Source organism: Harmonia axyridis, chromosome 1 (assembly GCF_914767665.1).
Source record: "Harmonia axyridis chromosome 1, icHarAxyr1.1, whole genome shotgun sequence".
Classification (NCBI taxonomy): Eukaryota; Metazoa; Arthropoda; class Insecta; order Coleoptera; family Coccinellidae; genus Harmonia; species Harmonia axyridis.
This window is the reverse complement of record NC_059501.1, coordinates 43,283,314-43,304,326: the sequence shown is the minus strand read 5'-3', so window position 1 is coordinate 43,304,326 and position 21,013 is coordinate 43,283,314. Positions and strand designations below refer to the sequence as shown.

General features: G+C 32.5%; 2 protein-coding genes across 2 annotated transcripts; both read left to right on the top strand.

Annotated features, from left to right (window-relative positions):
- The first annotated feature begins 10,258 nt into the window (after positions 1 to 10,258).
- Positions 10,259 to 14,314, top strand: LOC123683445 (homeobox protein Hox-D3-like). The gene is made up of 3 exons (XM_045622500.1): positions 10,259 to 10,773; positions 10,861 to 10,930; positions 12,922 to 14,314. Exons 1-3 carry the CDS (start codon positions 10,459 to 10,461, stop codon positions 13,644 to 13,646), a joined length of 1,110 nt encoding a protein of 369 aa, XP_045478456.1. The 5' UTR covers positions 10,259 to 10,458; the 3' UTR covers positions 13,647 to 14,314.
- A 3,732-nt stretch (positions 14,315 to 18,046) lies between these two features.
- Positions 18,047 to 18,382, top strand: LOC123670616 (homeobox protein Hox-B3-like). The gene has a single exon (XM_045604136.1). The coding sequence runs from the start codon at positions 18,047 to 18,049 to the stop codon at positions 18,380 to 18,382; it is 336 nt and encodes a 111-aa protein (XP_045460092.1).
- Positions 18,383 to 21,013: the final 2,631 nt, after the last annotated feature.

The window sequence follows — 21,013 nt, the reverse complement described above, 5'->3', positions numbered from 1 at the left end:
ATTGTTTGTTGATATGAGAAACCAATTCTAGCATAGAAAATTTGGGAAGGATATTGAAAAAAATACTAAATACCGAGTATTTCCATGATCGCATTAAGTTGAAATTTGACTATAAATAAAGGATACCCATTTCATCCTTTGTGCCAAATTTTGTGTTGAAAGCCAAAACCATGAGAAATTCAAGAAATATATCGAAAAAAAATACCATAATATCTCCGTGAACACAAAACCGATGGTGATAAAATTTCAGGATTTCATATGAAATATTAATTTCAAGACCTTTTTGCGAATTTTTAAGGCGATATCATCAGAACCATAGAAAGAGCAATGTGATATTTTTTTTGGTGTATATATAAAAAATTACCATTTCAAGCTACAAGCAAAATTGTTGATAACTTTATCAAAACCAAAAAAAAAACCGAATATTGGCAAAAATTTAGTGACTCAAGATAAAATAACAACTCGGTTGTAGATTTTTGTTAAGAAGATTGAATTATGCTGTGAAACGAGATTTGAAAGACATTTGAAAGATTTGATTGATTGATCTAATTCTTAAAACCTGTACATGAATTTGCTCACGATTTCATGCGCAGTGGTGTTGTCAATTATTCAATTATAATTTCACCAAAATGAAGAATTATCGATAATCTAATTTATTGCAATCAATTCATTTATAAATAATTATATTGAAGGTATCAAAAGTTTAGATAGAATAAAACGATTTATTGATATAGTCTCGACCAACAAAATCGTTTTGTTACATTAGCTTAATTTAGATAATCTTCGAATTTCATCTGCAATAAAATAGAGGTTTTAAACATTATTAAATATGAAGCATCACATATTTTCTGATTTTTCTGATCACTGAAATTGGATAAAATCAAAAGTTTCATTCAGACATTTCTGGATTTCATGAAAGTCACCTTCCAAAACCGGCTTTCAATAAATGAAAATACATGAATTTTGTCAGATATGCTCTAGACAACTCACTGTGCTTTCTATAGCCAGCAACTTGTCGCGTCGAGGAAGTCGTAATGATGTCATTAGAATCATATTAATGAATATTTCCCTCCTGTCAAAAATTCTATGTATCTGGAGAACAATTATCGAAAATTACAGCGATAATTGCATTGTAGGAAGCGAAACTGCTCTGCGATAATTGTTCTGTTCATAGATGCATAGTTTCTATGCATCTTTCACAGTTCGAATCTATGGCATCTATGGAATCTATGCCACTTTGAACTTAAACAACAGTTTATTCGGGAAATATTCCCCCGAATTACACTCGTGCATCAAAATGACCGGATAATTTCGCATTCCAGCGTGTTTTCTTTGAAAAACTGCATTCGGTCATTTTCATTTTTGGAGAAAGAGCCCTCCACCTTCGGTGTCTTTCTCCAAAAATGAAAATGAACTCATGCAGTTTTTATGACAACACGCTGTCATGCAAAATTATCGGTAATTTTGATGCACTTGTGCAATTACTTACGAAAATCTATCGATTGCATCTTATCGTTTGGAATTTCGAAATATTTTATATTTTCTTGGTAAATTCAGCAGAATGTATAACTAAGTTTTCATGAATTATACATATACGGTGTGTTTTCATTTTCCTCCATTTCTAAATTGAAACATTTTGTGTTGTAGTGTACTTTTTGTCTTAATTAATTTGAATTGAAAAATATCTGTAGTTCAGAGAACGCTGAGTTGAACACCATACATTTTATAAAGATGTTAATGACATTCACCCCTATCACACTATATTTTGAATACATTGAGAAAAAGTTTTAATTGTATTGAAGAATGGCAAAACATCAACTTGATATCACTGATACAATGTTGGTACTTTTTCATCAATTTAATGAAATTTTATTCCTAAACGTATATCCCTAATTATTGATATTATCAATCACCATTATCAAGATTCTGAAATTGATGATGCATGTTCTATGTTACATATTACTTTTGGACTTTGGGTGCTCGTTTCCTGAACAGATCGCTCTAGCATTTCGTTACAATGTCTATATTTTTCCAATCAAGATCCCGAAAGATTCTAGATAAATCTGTCCTCGAATTCGAAATTTGATTTGTATATAAAAAATATTGTATAAATCGCTTCATCAGAAATATCACAAATTTAAACAGAATAGAAAAAATTTATTTCTGTGAAAATTTGACATTTTCGGTGAAACAAGATATATCAACAATTCTTAGTTAATTGAAGGATAATAATAGAATGCTCATTATAAAACACCCAACATCCACTTACATAATGATTTCAAAGTTTGTAGAAAATATTATTTCGGATACAAATACAAAACTTTAAATTGATGAAGCAGAACTACACAACCTCTAAAAGTTGACCCTTTTAGTCAACAATAGATTATTCAATTTACTAATTCAACTACACTTATACTGCGAAATCCAAAACAGCACCGTTATCTGTTTGTACTGATAGCAGGTAGTAAAACCATTATGACACTTCTTAGAAATTCATGAAGTACTTAGTTAGTGAGGGGGTGTGATATTCTGGGTTTTCCTAATGACTGATAACAAAGAAATATGCAAAAATAGGACGTGGACTATTTATAAGGGTTGATCATAAATTATTCTCGACGAAGATAAGCTTGTAAAACTGAAATATATTTGAAAACAAATTTTACCGATTTATTATTATGAAAGAGAAAGGAAAAGGATATAGGTACTTATTCATATTTTACACTATGATTTATTAACTATTTCTACTATCAAAATACAATCTCTCCACATATAATAAATATAAGAAAGTGATTTAAATCAATGCTTTGAATCTTAAATTGTTGGTTTCAACATACAAATTTATTTTTCGAAAAAAAATTATTCCAGAACTATTTCAGTTAGAAATTTGTGGCTAAACATAGTATTGTATTTGATATCATCACTTCCATAATATACAGCGTATGATCGATGAAAGATTACCTCATCGACCATCATAATACAAGATACAAAGGGCGGTAGGGCATGCAAAGCTAGGAAAACTAAATGGGATTAAAAACATGTGTTCCGCTGAAAACATTCGGTATTTAACAGTAACTAGTTTCGAATGCAACAACTTCCAAATAATTCGAAAGCGAAGATATTGTTGTTTTTCGTCTTTGTGAGATACTTTTCATCCCTCTTTCAATTAGAGTAATATTCAATACTTCTCATATTGATTGTGTTGCCATGTGTTATTTATTGAACAGGCGGCTTAGTAAAGACGGTTTTGAGATTTTTATTGCAGGGAATGTTGATAAACTCAGCGGAGCGGATCAACCTCATGTTGTTTTTAATTATCAAGACTATATTTTTTCAGAGAAATGAAAAGGCGACCACAAATTCGGCTTAATTATGGCCCCTCGAATAGGGGCGTCTGAAACAGTCGCTTCACTGTTTAACCCCTAACGCCGGCCCTGAGGAATCACCTTCTGAAGTTTGTCAAAGTACTTTTGAATTACCTTGTATAGGTACAGGCGAAACAAATAGGAAATATTTGGTTACAAACACGAGATAAATTTATTAGTATTTGCTATTCGTTAGGAATTTTATTTTGAAAATCAAATACAAACAACATTCAAGTTGTTTGTATCTTCTCTGTAATCCATTGTGTTATTCCTTTTTGTGTGCATCATCTCACTCAATAGACGTCTAAAATAATTCTGTTCCCTAGATGTTTACGTCAAAATTTTACGTTGAGATGTTTTCGTGTTTATTGACAGTAAAATTAAATTTGCACACGTCACCATTCAGTTGAACCTTATCGTTTGAAACCATTCAAGGTTCAAATTCAGAAAACTGCAGACCTCTTCTAGAAATGATATGTCATTCTGTTCGAAGGTGAGGTATTGATTTATTAAATGAGCGTTAAAATGATTCAGACCCAAATTAAGTGCTTTTCTCGAGTTTATTTAGAACCGAACATTGTGATATTGATCATTTAATGATCACGTGACCACAGATTTTACAGATAATCAAGATTTATCTGAAATAAACGAACGGTACAGAGCATCCTGAGCTTTAGCTGTTATGTCAGTTCTATGATACACACGTGGCGCCCTTCGTGGCTAAATGAAATGAAATCATTAGTAAAACATAATCAATATTCATAATATACACTTTTACTGTCTTGCCTGCTGAAGAGGCGTTAGAAATTTATGCTTTTTTTTAACTATACTAAGAAGTTTTGAGTTGATTTTGTTTTCAATATTGAAAAATATGGAAAAATTCGGAAGGTATGGACTTTGATATTATCAATTATTTACTGCAAGAAATTCACAAATTCATTACTATGTAGTTGGTTGCCACAATTCATATTACAATAAGAAAAAGTAGCTCGAGAAAGAAGGAAAGATATGGTGATATGGATTATTAGTGTGAGAAGAGTTTGATAAGAATATTTGAGAAATGATAGCAAATGTCTCTCATCTAAAACTTATTGTAGTGCTGATCATATTTTGAGAGAAATGGCAACCTGAAGTATTCCATAAAATATGCAGTGCTCATTTTGTGTGAAACGTGAGAAAAAATGATCATGAGAGAACTTCATTTAACCCAAAGATTTGTAGAGGTTAGTTTAAATTATGTTACGTTTATCTAATCTCATTCTACTTATTTCAGAAGTATAAAAAAACGGATACCTAATTCCTCTACAAAAATGAAAAGATATAAAAGAAAAATGGTCTGATCTAGATGAAAGTATATTTCCAAGGAGGAATCACTTCTAAAATCTCCATTCGTTTCATGAAGACAAAAATGTTTCAATGGAAGTTTAAGAAGGAAAAAAGGAATTTTCATGTCAAATTGATCCAAGTGATTTGGAAGATGATATCTTTTTATTTTCATCAGTAATTTAATGGACTATGGTGCCAAGGGATGTGTGATGGGATAACTTACTGCCATAGGATAAATAAATGATATGTAAAATCAATGCAGTATTTGATAATAATAATTTATTTGCACACAAGAAATTCATAAAAACATACGCCATCAAAAGTTTACATGGCTTCTCAATCAAAAATCTTAAACTATAAATGAGTAGTATTAATAGTCATTGTAATGAAAACATAAATATGTCAGTAGTTACAAATTATCAAATAATATTTACAAAAATTATTCCTAAATAAATCACTCAACCTGTATATTGTATGATCCAATAGCAAATCCTTTACTCTCTTACTAATAACAACTGGACTCAAATTTTTCAATAACATGTATAACTTCAGACATGTATGATTCGGAACTTTTCTCATTCTGGATGGTCTTATTCCAGCATAATTAAGGCTGAGAAAAATATCTTTCTGATTGAAAAATTTAAACTTTCATGCTACACAATGTGTAAAGCATATTTTTAAAATAAATCATTTCAAGTTTTAAGAATTATTTTTTTGTGAATTCTTCATCAAATGGCTCACTAACAGTTTTGAACGTCTTATCACCAGATGAGAACACTATAGAGTCGCAATTTTTCAAATTCATAATTGCCATACTTAATCAGACTCTAGCATAATGTTTATTCATTCTTTCAAATTAGCTGGCTTTTCCTCTTCTCAAATTTTGGCAATGGTGCTCAGTATTTTCAGCAGAAATAATTTGACCTGAAATTATAAACAATTATAAAAATAATCTCTATAACTTACTAGAAACTTAACAATGAATAGACATAATTTCACTGACTCCCCATTCTTGAAAATAACACCATTCAGAAAAGCAACAAGCCTCGGGTCCAACTGACAAACTTCAAGTCCTTTTCCTGAATATGGTATTTTTTCCCTGAAACTTTCGTATGATAATAAACTATTAGCTGACACAAATATAGATATAGTACCTTGAATACACTGATCTGGCTTTATATTCCCAATTGATTCCATGCTGGGTAAATTTATTGCCGAACAGGACATTTATAAAATACTTCTGGGACACTGATGTCCCAGTCGATACCCTTGAGGGAGTAAATTTCTTCTGCTTCATCCATTACATAATTTCGATATAATAAGGTGAAAAATTCACTGAAGTCTGTCTCATTTATTTAGAAGTAATGAAACCAGTCCACTTCATATATTGTAAACATGGTCAGCTTTTTTGAAAGCTTGGCCTTTTTCTTCATATCCCTAGCTTGAATGTCCATCGCTCTTCTGAATAAACTGAACATGCAACACGCTTTATATAATTACACGAAAAAATTATCTGTCCCCAAATTCTTACTTATGATATTGTCCAAAGTCACCACCAGATATCTCATTCCAAAAATATACACACTGCCTATTCATTTATTATCTGCATTCCATACCCATAATTTTATTTATAATCCAATTATAGAAGTATAACAAGTTAGGTATTGAAATTTTTCAATACAAACTACGACGAAATGTTAATTTTTATAAATAAACAAACATCAAAGACAGATAAAATCCAATAATCCATAGACAAAGGAAAACTCTGTGGATAAAATCGTTTTGCTAGGTCGAAAACGTCCGACGAAAAAGATTGACATCTGATTGCTCAGATATCTTTGCCGAACGCTCCAGATGTGTATTCCCCTCAATCTGGATGTAATAAACCAACGGTTCAGACAAGTCCTAGCGGTCCGAGGTAATAACCGAACGCGCTTAAAGTACAAGACAGCTGAAGAACGCTGGTTTGTTTACGTTGAATTTGACAGTTTCGTTTTGGCGCGTTCCACTCATAGTAAGGGCTCGAAGCCCTAGTGCGCCGGGGTGACACGCACCTGACTGGAAAGCAGCTATTATGTACTTATTTAAAAAAAACATTTTTTCACATATACCTAAACATTTCAGAACATTAAAAATTCAGAATTCCCTATCTTTTGGAGAGCAGTATATATGTGGTGTTATTATAAGCCATGTCATTTTGTCGGTTAGTTTATAAATCCTGAAATCGACATGAACATTCGAGTGTTCAGCAATGTGCTTGAAATTGTTATTTCAGATAACTAACAGAAATATCAACTGCATCGCATTTGTGATTACGAAAATATTTAATTTTTTTTTTCGATGTTCTTCTTGCAAATTATATGCTTCTGGATATGCGATCAATATTAAATTTCGAACTAGACTTCAAACTATAATTCTACATCCTACTGCAAATTTTTATCTTTATCGAATTCGCAGGTGTGTAATGAAAAAAGGAACAAATTTTAATTTTTGAACGACCATATTTACGGGACCCCTATCGGATTTTGCATAAAATTAACCGCGATACTAAACTAACCTACCCTGCCAATTTCAAGCTTCCAAGTCATTTTGTTCCATATTTTTAGTGAATATTATATAAATACAGCCAGACAAAATAGAATTTGAGCCCTCGAAAATACTATCCAAGTAATTTTTTTTTGTGCGGTGTAGCATGAAAACAAAAATTCAAATTCAAATTGAAAGTTGGTCAGGGTTTTCACCATAATTTGACCCTCCCCTTTAACTTTGTTAATAAAAGAGGTACAAAAAAATGTTTTCTACAAAAGTTTCACGAAATCGTGTTTTATGTAAATGATTTCAAAACGAAATATACATAGAGTGGGCAACTTATTGATAGCAACTTCATCTTTTCAAATGGAACACCCTGTATATTTTTCTATATTTGACTGGCTCTCTTTCCCCTGATTTCAAATATATAACATATGTTTGGCCTATCTCTCTCATTCTGAGTACCACAGAGATTCAAATTTTAAGAACGACTTGGCAAGCTAAGTAGGTAATCAGTTTTCAAGTGGAAGGCTGCGATAATTCAAAATGCCCTTTTTGAGTTATCTCGTTGGCAACTATATCAGAGTTTTACTATAAATTGGAATTGGGCGATTTGGATGCTCCTTTTCTCTCCTTGTAGCTTTCTTATTTTTATTGTTCTCCACATAAAGCGAAAATATTTCGAGTTTTTCCGCATTAGATGAATAGTTTTATGCAATGACAAACGTTTGTTATATATCGTTGCCCACGAGATAACTCAAAAAAGGGCATTCTGAATTATCGCATCCTTCCACTTGAAAACTGATTACTTAGCATGCCAGGTGGTTCTTGAAATTTGAAACTCTATGGTACTCAGAATAAGAAAGATAGGCCAAACATATGTTGTATATTCGAAATCAGGGGAAAAAGAACTAGTCAAATATAGAAAAATTTACGGGTGTTCCATTTGAAAAAATGAAGTAGCTATTAATATGTTGCCCACTCTGTATATATTTCGTTTTGTGAAATCATTTTAAAAAACCCCTGGTCGATTTCGTGAAACTTTTGTAGAAAACATTTTCTTGTACATCTTCTAGTAACAAAGTTAAATGGGGGTCAAATTATGGTGAAAAACCCGGTACATACTCCTCATTGCCATTTGAAATGAAAGCAGAAATTTCAGCTTTTTTTTACAATAAATGGATTTGAAGTAAAGGTTATTCAGATAAAAGAACTGATGGAAATTGATGATGTCAAAATTACTTCAACACTTTAAAAAATATCGCATATAATATCATGGTTTCAATACAAGTTTTCATGATTGTGTATTTTTGCGCAATTATTTGATATTTTGGGCGCTCAAACATGGATATACATATACAGGATGAGTCTTTGACTCCGAAGATTCCTGAGCATTTTGTCCGATTCAGCTCGCTTGAAAAGATACAGTCTCTTGAAAATTAAAAAAAAAAAATTATTCTAAGTTATATCTCGCAAATGATTTTGGAAATATAATTTTTTATTGGTATGATGAATATATTCCGAAAATAAAGTTCCGTTAAGACTGACTTCTTATCGAAATCAATGGAATATTTCCATGAATATCGTTTAGTGATTTTTGTCTCAAAAAAATGTTGTTTTGCAGAAAGATTTTCTGTTTCACAATTTTGACCGATAATAGATAAATCCATGACAGAAGAGTTGAAAGTACCATAATATATACATAATAATGAAATATAACTATGAAACTGAAATATTTCCGCCCGATTTAGTTCTACAAGATATGGCAGAATGAACGGATTTACCATATAATTATTTATAATGAATTTTTTCAATTCATTTTTGGTGATCTGATGAATCACCGAATGAAATATTTTTATGCAAAATCCTATCATTTCAAATGCTACAGAACTGTATATAGTAGTTTCATCAAAAGTAACAATTACAACAGTGCAAACTCATATATAAGCTAGAAAACAATCATATAAAGAGTCAAAATCTATTGAAGAAAGTCCAAAATATGACCAACCGAGAAACAAGGCAAAACAATTCATACTACTTATATAGAGCAAATACTGAAAGTCGAAGGAGGGGTCCCATATATGCCAGCTTGACAACTTTTTATAGCATGCCAGGTCATATCAAGAATTCATTAAAGTGTACATTAAATTAAACATTAAAACAATATACGCAAGTTCAAAACTACCTTACTTAACATCAGTGAAATCGAAATAGAAATTTCAGGAAATACATATTTTCAATTTCAATTTTGAAGTCTACAGGATTAAATATATGTATATCACAAGGTGGAATAGGCGCATAAATGAGCTTTCAAAACTCCTTGACTTGTCAGTGGAATAGTAATGGATGTTTCGAAAACTAGATTTTTTCAATTTTTTTTTCGACATCTGATGGAATATTTCTGTTTAAAATCCTATTATTTCAAATTCTATAGTAGGTACAAGCGAAGGTGTCATAGATGCTTAAATGCGTTAAAAAACTGATAACTATGATAGCGAAATAATTATAGAAGTTCGCCAAATAATTAATTCAAATTAATCCTATTAAATGATCAACAAAAATAAACAATTCCATAGAAATGCGAATTTGACACATTATACTTCAGAATAAACGAATTGCTATAGGTCCAATAAATTATTTCTCTAATTCTGTGGTTATTCCGTTCATTCTTCCACATCTTGTAGAACAAAATCGTGCGAGAATATATCAGAAACGCACAGTTTTCATGGTTATATTTTATTATTCTATGTTGGCACTCCGAACTTTCCGCTACGGCTTTATCTGTCAATTCATCAAATTGCCTTAAAGAAATCAGTTCTGCCAACCAAAATTTTTCAATGCAAAAATCACTAAATTATATTTATGGAAATATTTCATTAATTCCAATGAAAATGCAATGAATTAGAGAAAATAATGTATAATACTCGTACAGAAGGCTCATTCTACCACTCGTTCATTCCAAAACTCGCCACTTCGTGGCTCGTTTTTGAATTTTGAACTCGTGGAAGAATATCAATGCCTTCTGCACTTGTATTATAAATAACTATTCTAGTCGCCCCCCCTACCCCACTCTATGTACCCAAACTAATTGAGAGGGAGATGTCCATAAAAACAACATTACTGATAACGCTAAGACCGTTTCCAAAACAGCCGTCGTTGAGCAGACCTCAGCTAACTTTCACAAATTTATTCTTCAGATTTTTCGTAGTTCGTGTTTGTGAAGTAACAGAAGTAAAGAAGAATGGAAGATAAAGTCAATAGTGTAGTTCACGAAGAGCAAAAGAATGGCGTTGAGGAGATGAAGCCGTTAGTGTCCATCGATCAGGGGAATCAGTGTAATGGTGATGGACAGATAAAGTCACCAGTGATAGAACAACACATACAACAGAGAAACGGATACAGTGATTCTGAGATATATAGTGATGTTCAAGGAAACGGTTTATCAACTGCCCCCTCTCAGATAACCATAACTCCTATGTGTAGTGAATATCCTGAACAATATGTTAGCTTAGATGACTATTACGACTACAATCGTAACAGTTCTCACCAGCTTCAGGTAAATTATTTCAAAGATTATATAAGATATTTTAAAAGATTTCGTCCTCGATAGTTTTTTTCAAATAATATTTTTACTTTTTTTCAGGCGGGCAATTGCAACATGACTACATATAGGATGAACGAATACAATAATATCAGAGATGACAGGCAATTAGGTAAGTTCAAATCATCATTTACCTACAAATTTTAAATTTTCTTAAATTTGATTAACATCAAACCTTCATCCCAATTTGCTATTTTATTCAGTTATCTTTTCACTAGGAAAATATCATTCAACCTACCATAATAAATCAGATTGTAATCAATTATTACTATGAAAGTGGAATATTTTCCAAGTCCAAAATTTTTTAAAACCTATATCTTCAAATACTAAATATACCCGTCTATATATGAACCTTTATGTCGATGCTTTTCCAAATTATTCAACTTTATACATAGAAATTAATGAAAATTTACAGTGGAGTATATTTATTTTTCAAGTTTACTTATCACCTAAGTTATAAAATTGAGTCAGAAATTTTGGTTGAAAATATTTTCTAGTTTTATAGATATCATAACCTACAACCTACAAGTAAATAGCCATATTGAACAAAATTTGCTTCAATCCGTCCCTGTACTTTTCTTGGTAGTTCATAAAATTTACGAGAGAGACAACTTATTGTAGATGAATTTTAGGATATCGCTACTTTTTCATAGAACGTTGTTGAAACGTATAACTTTCCATTAGGGATTCGCGGCTTGACTTGATGTTTGAGGTATTGACTTGATATTCGAGCTGAAGGGTATTATTTTTAGAGCTATAGAACTTTAAATTGCAATACAACAACGATGGATTATTCGATTGACATGAATTTTATTTATCCGCAAGATAATCTTGTGGCATTACATTTTAAATATGATTTCTGGCATATGACCGCCACGGCTGGCTCGGATGTAGTCTAATCTGGACGTCCAATTTTCGATGACTTTTTCCAACATTTGGGGCCGTATATCGGCAATAACACGGCTAATGTTGTCTTCCAAATGTTCAAGGGTTTGTGGCTTATCCGCATAGACCAATTACTTCACATAGCCCCACAGAAAGTGATCTAGCGGTGTTGAATCACAAGATCTTGGAGGCCAATTCACAGGTCCAAAACGTGAAATTAGGCGGTCACCAAACGTGTCTTTCAATAAATCGATTGTGGCACGAGCTGTGTGACATGTTGCGCCGTCTTGTTGGAACCACAGCTCCTGGACATCATGGTTGTTCAATTCAGGAATGAAAAAGTTAGTAATCATGGCTCTATACCGATCACCATTTACTGTAACGTTCTGGCCATCATCGTTTTTGAAGAAGTACGGACCAATGATTCCACCAGCCTATAAAGCGCAACAAACAGTCAGTTTTTCTGGATTTAACGGTGTTTTGACATACACTTGAGGATTAGCTTCACTCCAAATGCGGCGGTTTTGTTTGTTGACGTAGCCATTCAACCAGAAGTGCGCTTCATCGCTAAACAAAGGGATTCATATATTGTACCTAAGAGTATAATCTTTTTCAGAATTTTTGGTTTGATAATGGAGAATATGCCGAAACATGTAACCGGATGATTTAATATACAAGGTTCAAACAACAGAAGTGTTTTTTAGACTTTTTCCTTAAATTTTTTACTAAATATACCGACTGCGTATTCTCAGCGTAAATTTTAAGGAAAAATCGAATGAACAGATAATACTTGATATAAGTTCTTTTGATTATTTCAAGCTTTTCATTAATAATGCTATTGTAAAGAATTTATTTGAGTGATTGCCACTTGCAGTTTTGTTGAGAATATTGTAAAAATTCTCGTTCGCATACCCTTTCATATAATCTAGCAACTTCTGATCTCTTTTGGACTCAATCCACCATTATAGGTCTCATTTCTCTGTGAAACATCGCTTTCAAACCTTTTTGTTTCAATAAATTATCGATATATTATCAAATGCCAAATTGTAACATAGATTTCCGAATAAACAGTTATCTCTTTTGAATAAATTTGTCTACTAAACGTTGAATCTTTCTGTAAAGATAGTTTATCAATGTGAAAACTTCTCTTGAAATCTGTTTAATAAGAATCGAAATCCTCGCAAATTGAACCCTTACAACAATAATTACAATTTTCAGGAGAGTACATGATGACTACTCCACAGCATCAACAACAAGCTCAAGTAGTCCCCACACAGATAACACCGAATAACACCACAAAAAGAGTAAGGACAGCTTATACGAGCAACCAGCTGGTGGAACTGGAAAAGGAATTTTTCACCAGCAAATATTTATGTAGGTCCAGACGAATTAATTTAGCGAGAGCTCTGAATCTGACTGAACGACAAATTAAGATTTGGTTCCAAAACAGGCGTATGAAGTTCAAGAAGGAGCAGAAGAACAAGGGTGGCTCTCCTTCCACTAGTCATCCCAATTCTCCAGACTCGCAACAAAACCCATCGACTAACCTTAGGACCAAATGCAATGGTACTATGAAGATGCCTCCAGTATACTCAGATTACGCCCAAATTAATCAATATATTCCTTATTTGCCAAGACCGACTCAATACATTGGCAGGGGATACAATAATTGGGAAGCCCCTGTATATCCCCAAATGGGAAATCCCCCATACTACCCTGGAAGAAACTATCATGGAAGCTATATTCCGAACAATTCCGCTCAAAATATTGCTCATCTTCAGAATGGATCTATGGTTCATGTTAAAGAAGAAGATATTTCTTCCCAATTGACATCCCAGGAACAACAAATTCTGAATGCTGGTAATAACAGCAATTGGTTGGATCAAAACTTGAACACCTCATACCCTATACTTAACGGTAAAACTACCATTACCGAATTGTAATTCAATACAATCTTCATCATCAGCATTCATGATGGTTTTTCTACTCCAGGAGTAGTTTTTATAAGCGGCGCATATATTACGAAGACAAAACATCTTAATTTCGAAAACATTATTGTGCATCTTATTTTGATTTTAGCTTTAGCGGGATAGCCAGTGCGTGTGATAATCACATACTAACATTTAAAGTAATGTTGATATCTGATTATGGCAATTTCAGTATGTTTCTCCTAAATTAATGTGTCTACATCTACATCTGTGTCTACATCATGCTTGTGTTCATGATTATAGTTTGAATTATTCATTCAGAATCAACGAATTATTGTTACATGGAGGTTTTATTGATATTATTGTATAGATCATTGTATATAGCTCTATATTTTTGTAAGATATATTTCACTATTTTCGTCCTGAATTCTCCCATTGATCCATAAAATCGATAGGAAATAACTGTGAACTATTGAAAATACTTTGAACACATATTTTTTTCAAGTAATTTTCCAAAATTGTTACTTCAGGAATGCTATCAAGATATTGTGAATGAATTTTAATTGTATCTTTTCATACTGAATCGAACTACAATCAATGTACATAATAATATATTTTTTGAATTTTTGTATTTTACAAAGAATTGAAGGAATTAAAAAAAAACAAAACTGTAAGAAAACTTTTCGTTTCAGTTGATGCAATAACATGTGAAGGTAATTGAATTTTTAAAAACCTCGTTAAACAAGATTATGTAGATTCTTATATTATATTTACAGTCATATTATAATTTAAACGAATATTTATTTATGTAAAAAAAAATTTATACTTGAAGAAAACACCAAATTTTACACGATGGTTTATTATTTTTCCCTCTCCCCTAAAATATCCAAATAATTGAAGAAAACAATCATAATCGAGAATCGAACCTATGCCTGCCATCCTTCTTGGAGTCTGAGAGAAACATAACTTTTTGCAGAAGTTAAAAAATTTCATTTACACTTTTTGATACAATTTGTGGTACGTTTCACTAACGTTAGACCTTTCAGATAGTTAATACATCTATGTATCCACTATAATATTATTTCTTAAAAAATAGTTGACAAAATAGGATTACTGAACATAATAAACGTCTTTAGCACTTAGCCAGCAGGACATATGGCTTTTTTTCAGAAACAAATTTGTATTATATCATTCATAACTCTGGAACTTTCGGGATTAGGCCTTTCGGTAAATATTTCGCTAATTCTGAGGCTAATCCGTTCATTCTGCCACATCTTGTACCATGTGTCAATGGCCTAGTTGCTGAGACACGTTAAATTTAAAAAAATCGTTCTAGAATATCGAAGATTCGTACATATTTCATGGTTATATTTTATTATTTTTTGTTGGTACTTGGAATTCTCCTGTCACGGATTTATATATTATCGTAAGTAAGATGTCTAAAAACCTGGTGTATGGACTGATTAGCGTTTGTTTTGCCTATTCTGATTGGCTACGATCGGGTTTTAATTGATGTATCCTGTCAAAATCAAAGGAATAAAGATCGAAAGGAAAGGTATGATATTGCGGCACGCCACGAAATAAAACTAATAGTTTCGATTTGGTCGAATGTCATTCCATTCAAAAATTGACGAGTGCATTCACCATGTTTTTAGACATCTTAATCGTAAGTAATTGCACAAGTGCATCAAAATTACCGATAATTTTGCATGACAGCGTGTTGTCATAAAAACTGCATGATTTCATTTCCATTTCTGGAAAATTTTCTCCAAAAATCAAAATGACCGAATGCAGTTTTTCGAAGAAAACACGCTGGAATGCGAAATTATCCGGTCATTTTGATGCACGAGTGTAATTCGGGGGAATATTTCCCGAATAAACTGTTAACTTGTCAAAGTGACATAGATTCCATAGATGCCATAGATTCGAACTGTGTAAGATTCATAGAAACTATGCATCTATGAACAGAACAATTATCGCAGTGCTGTTTCGCTTCCTACAATGCAATTATCGTAAGTAATATCATAAGGGCATCTAATTTTTCCGAAAAGAATCGAAAAAACACGTTGCTAAGTAATATTTTGACAAGAAGCATGAGTGCTGGTGGCAACAAAAATCCGAGTCGAAGACGAGGATTTTTGCACCTGCACGAATGCTTTTTGTCAAAAAATATTACTTTGCAATGTGTTTTTTCGATTTTTTTCACAGGAAAAATTAGATGCCCGAATGGTATTTGACAAGACTATTTCCTGAGTAACAGATTATTCTGCATGCATTACCTATGTATTGTCTTCACAACTAGTTCTTTGTAATTTTCACAGTTTTCCTTCTTCATATTCCACGCCCAATCTTTCAGAATTAGGTTTAGTTGTTCTAAAGTTGTGTTTTCCATAAGCTCATAGTTATTTGCTTTGCAGAATGTCATGAACTGTTTCCATATTGAAATATGAGTTCTGAAGGTATTATACGGTGTACTTTTCTCAATCGCCAGATCAATATTAGACAAAGAATCGCTTCCAAAGCGACTCATTTTCACGATATAAGCTGACTAACTAGCACTTGACAATAAAATCAGAAAAAATTGTTGAGCGTCGTTTTCTGGTGTCCTTGGAGATTATAATTACGTTTGTTTTCAAAGGTATTATAATTTTTGGTGACAACAACTGTCAAGTTTTGCCGCGGGTAAACGCGAATAAACTGCTGACAGGTCCTGCCAAACAGTTTTTCCACCTAGAAACCATTTGTAATTCAAAATTGCGCGTTTCTGATTGGTGCAAATTACGACGAGGGAAATAGTCGCTGTAATTTTCGATAATTGTTCTCCATATACATAGAATCTTTGACAGGAGGGAAATATTCGCCTTAATTTTCGATAATTGCATTCTATTTACATAGAATTTTTGACAGAATGGTAATATTCGATCAAATTTTTGATAGAGAAAACTATTCAGCCAACCCACATTTTTCAGTGAATTAGTGAAAATAATGCATAATTCTCGTACATAAGGCTCATTCTACCACTTATTCATTCGTGGAAAAATTATAATGCCATCTGCACTTATATTATAAATTAATATTTTATTGCCAATATTTTTGCAACACACGTTTTGGCGTTAGAGAGATAGAGGAAGTATACGCAATTCTTACATGCCCCAACATGGTTAGATTACGTTGTCGGATTGTGATATATTTTCAAATCTACAATTTTACTATATCAATATAAATGTATATTTAATTGAATGAAATATATTTATTTGAGTGATTCCTGATTGAATATGCAAATTTGAATACTTGGAATCCGATATTTTTCCTACCTGCTGAAATCCAAGGTTTGGCAACATTTGCTTCCCTTGCGTCCCTTGTTTCACGTCTTTTGACACGCTTGAAGTTTTTTTTCTGAATTTCTGATATATTGCGGTATTTATTTCCATATATTTTGACTTAATATGAACCATTGATTCCCTATGAGACGTAAAAAGTGCGTTTTTTGTGCAGAAACTCGCGAGTTAGTGAAATATCGTATCACTGATATGTTTTCATTTCCGCGCGCTTCTTGTCAAATCTGATAGTTCATGTTCATGTAAGGGACAAAATTTACTTACTGAAAATGACATATGCTCCCTCTATCTATGTTTATCATCCTGAGATGTAGACTATTTTTGAAAACTCGATGATCCTTGGTGATGAGTTTGTTTTGAGCTCTAAGTCACGCTCTCAACTATAAGCTCAGATAGGGCTATCATCTGATGAACTAGTGGAATGTTCTTCAACATTGCGATGTCCAATACTTCTGGGCGACCTAGTTGTGAGTTGCCTATAACAATTTCTTGGGCTGAACGTTGAATCACCCTGTACAGCGAGATAATAAATCTGAAAACTCCTCTTGAAATATGTACAATATGAAACAGAATAATTTGCCAATTCAAACCATATAACCATTTTCACGATACAAAATGATGAATACCCCAAAGGAGGAACGACCAACTCAAGAAACCATCCCCCAGATAACATAAATTGATTCCACAAATTCTACAAATCGTACAAAACAACGAAGGATATTATTTTCGAGAGTTCAGTTATCCGAATTAGAGAAGCAATTTCATCAAAACAAATATTTAGATAAGTCAAGTTACAAACGTATAGCTTTAGCTCTACACCTGTCTGAACGCCAAGTCACGGTATGGTTTACAAACAAGCGTTATTGATATATTATCAACTGCCAAATTGTATCATAGATAAAATTTCCGAATAAATAGTTATCTCTTTTGAATAAATTTGTCTACTAAACGTTGAATCTTCCTGTGAAGATAGTTTATAAATGTGAAAACTTCTCTTGAAATCGGTTTAATAAGTATCGAAATCTTTGGAAATTGAACCCCTTACAACAATAATTACAATTTTCAGGAGGGTACATGATGACTACTCCACAGCATCAACAACAAGCTCAAGTAGTCCCCACACAGATAACACCGAATAACACCACAAAAAGAGCAAGGACAGCTTATACAAGCAACCAGCTGGTGGAACTGGAAAAGGGATTTTTCACCAGTAAATATTTATGTAGGCCCAGACGCATTAATTCAGCTAGAGCTCTGAATCTGACCGAACGACAAATTCAGATTTGGTTCCAAAACAGGCGTATGAAGTACAAGAAGGAGCTGAAGAACAAGAGTGCCTCCCCTTCTTCATCAATTGATTCCACAAATCGTACAGAACGACCAGAGACATTATCTTCGGGAGTTCAGATATAAGAATTAGAGAGGCAATTTCATCGAAATACATATTTATATACAGTCCATTCAGGAATTATTGATATCCCGGGTGGCTTTGGAAAATCGAAATTAAGTTGGTACTGGCTCATTCAGTAACATTTTGAATTGCAGATTTCGGGTTGGCATTGGGAATGTCATTGAGAGGAGGTTAGATTTCAGTTTGTTTGTGTTATTGGTTTTGATCGAAGAAATTTTCAAACTTAAAAGTTGTATCAATTTCAAACACACCTTGATTAGTCTATTTGAGTATTTCTCACAGTACTGTTAGAAAAAAGAAGAAGGCAAGTCATTACAACCTGGATTATTAGTGGAAGAAAACCTGTGCAATACCATTTCACCTTCAAATAATCATTGAATGATTCGATTGTTACCAAAAGCCGAGCCAAAAGCAACCAATATATCAGCCTGGATGAAATTTGACCAAGAAGCATCTGGATTTTAATCAGTCGAAGACAACTTACATAAACTTAATTGGTTACAAGTTCAAAACAGTTAATAAAAGGAAAATTCTTATTGATAAACAGAAAAATATAATAAGTTGAGTACGATTTTATGGTGAATAGAGAGAATATTTGCAACAAAATGTGAAATTCATTCATCTGGAGGAAACTTGGTTAGGTATTTGAAAATGCCAGCATTATTCAACAGTGGACTCTAGAAAGAAAACAAAATTTTTTCAAATATATTCAAGGGTAAAAGTAAAAGGAGCACTATTTTGAATGCTGGATATTTGGATTTTACCTGGATGTTTTGTTTTGACAGTGGTGATCATGAGGATTATATAAATCTATGACGAGATAATTATTTTATAATTGGATTGCTTAACAGAGTCTTGGCATAGCATCTATAGTTTATTTATATTCTATATTGAAATTAAGTATTGTTATATCTGTTTTTGTTCTTCAATAAGTAATCCAAAAATCTAATGAATTCCAATTGCTTTATAGAATTTTTACTGATTATTTAATCGAAAAAATATTCAGAAGAGTAACTTCAAGAATTTCTTTACCTCTTACCCACTTGAAGATATCTAATAATAGAATGCAATAAAATTTTAAAATTCACAAATTAAAAATAATTTCATGCAAAAATGCTTTTAGTGAATTTAGTGTTATGGGCAAAATAATTTATGTAATTTAATAGAAACTAGTATAAAAGCATTTCAATCAAAAACAGAAAACTCGTGTACAAATAGTACCTATATTTTTCATACAAGTTTAATCAAACATTCATGTAATGAACAGTTTCAATAAATAGTGTCTTTAGAAAGTAATTTACACATCGGCTAATAAATTGGTTCCAATTTTGAAAGTAACAGTACAACTGTGATATCAAAATTTTTCATATACTAAATGGATTCTTTGAATTTTATTTCTGTCTTATTATGATATGGCTCTTCCATTCACTAAGCTACACTATTTAAATTTATCAACCAGTTTTTTCTGTTTTCTTCACCAGTTTAGACACCACACCACAGTTGAAATGATCCATAAGTTATTTGATAAGAATTTTGCAAGCAGGTTGGTATCCAGTGTCCATCAGTAATGCAACAATTTTTGAAGAGCCATTGGTGAAAAGGAATATGCATATTTTAATGATCTTCAATGGGATCTTTCATGGGCGACTCTTAAATGAATATATATCTCTTCATTGGATTTCCTTGAAATGAGATAGCATTTCACTATATTTTTACGTTATATAATCTGAATTTCAATTTATGAAATCATGACTGTATGCGTCCCTTCGTAATAATCGTAATTTCGAAAATTCAGGATCTTTCGGATACAAAAATGATGAAAATAATTTAAACTAGTTATTTCTATGATGAACCATAGCAATTTTTAGTGATATTTTTGTAACCAGAAATAAAGCCGCGGCTAGACGTTCATGGCCTACTTCGATGTCAATAATTCCTGAATGGACTGTAGGTCAAGATGCAAACGTATAGCTTTAAATCTACACCTGTCTGAACTCCAAGTCAGGGTATGGTTTGAAAACAAGCGTAGGTACATGAAGAAGCAGGAGAACAAGAGTGCCCCTTCTTCATCGATTGAACAACAAATTCTACAAATGTTGTTGATGTTGATGTAATGATTCTTACACCAATATAAGAACAGTGAGTGACAAAACAATAAGAACTGTAGAAAAGGGTGGAAATCGAAAAATATTTTTCATCAAGAAGAAAAATGAAGAAAAGAAGGATATAAAGGAATGGTTCTGCAATTGGAACCCTGCTAAACCATGGCTATCAAATTTTATAGTGACGGGGCCAGCGCGAGTAATTTTGGCGCCTGAAGCAAAGAATTTTTAGCCGCCTCTGCTGAAAAGCATCAATAACAATATGAACTCTTCTATATCTGTTTCAATGAGGGTAATAGGGAATTCTGTTTATATTGATTGGGCTGCCATGTGTTATTTATTCTACAGGTGGCTTAGTGAAGGCGGTTTGGAGATTTTATAGCAGGGAATGATGACAAACGCAACGGAGCGGAACGGTACAACCTCATGTTCAAAAATCAAGAAAATGAAAAGGCGGCCAAAAAAACTGGGCCGGAATACCGCCCCTCAAATAGAGACGCCTGAAACGGTCGCTCTACTGTTTAACCTCTA

What these genes read in the sequence shown, in the direction of transcription:
- LOC123683445 (XM_045622500.1), top strand. Translation starts at nt 10,459, where the DNA reads ATGGAAGATAAAGTCAATAGTGTAGTTCACGAAGAGCAAAAGAATGGC. An exon ending in ACAGTTCTCACCAGCTTCAG is followed by an intron (nt 10,774 to 10,860) that starts GTAAATTATTTC and finishes ACTTTTTTTCAG; the next exon opens with GCGGGCAATTGCAACATGAC. An exon ending in CAGAGATGACAGGCAATTAG is followed by an intron (nt 10,931 to 12,921) that starts GTAAGTTCAAAT and finishes TACAATTTTCAG; the next exon opens with GAGAGTACATGATGACTACT.
- LOC123670616 (XM_045604136.1), top strand. Translation starts at nt 18,047, where the DNA reads ATGACTACTCCACAGCATCAACAACAAGCTCAAGTAGTCCCCACACAG.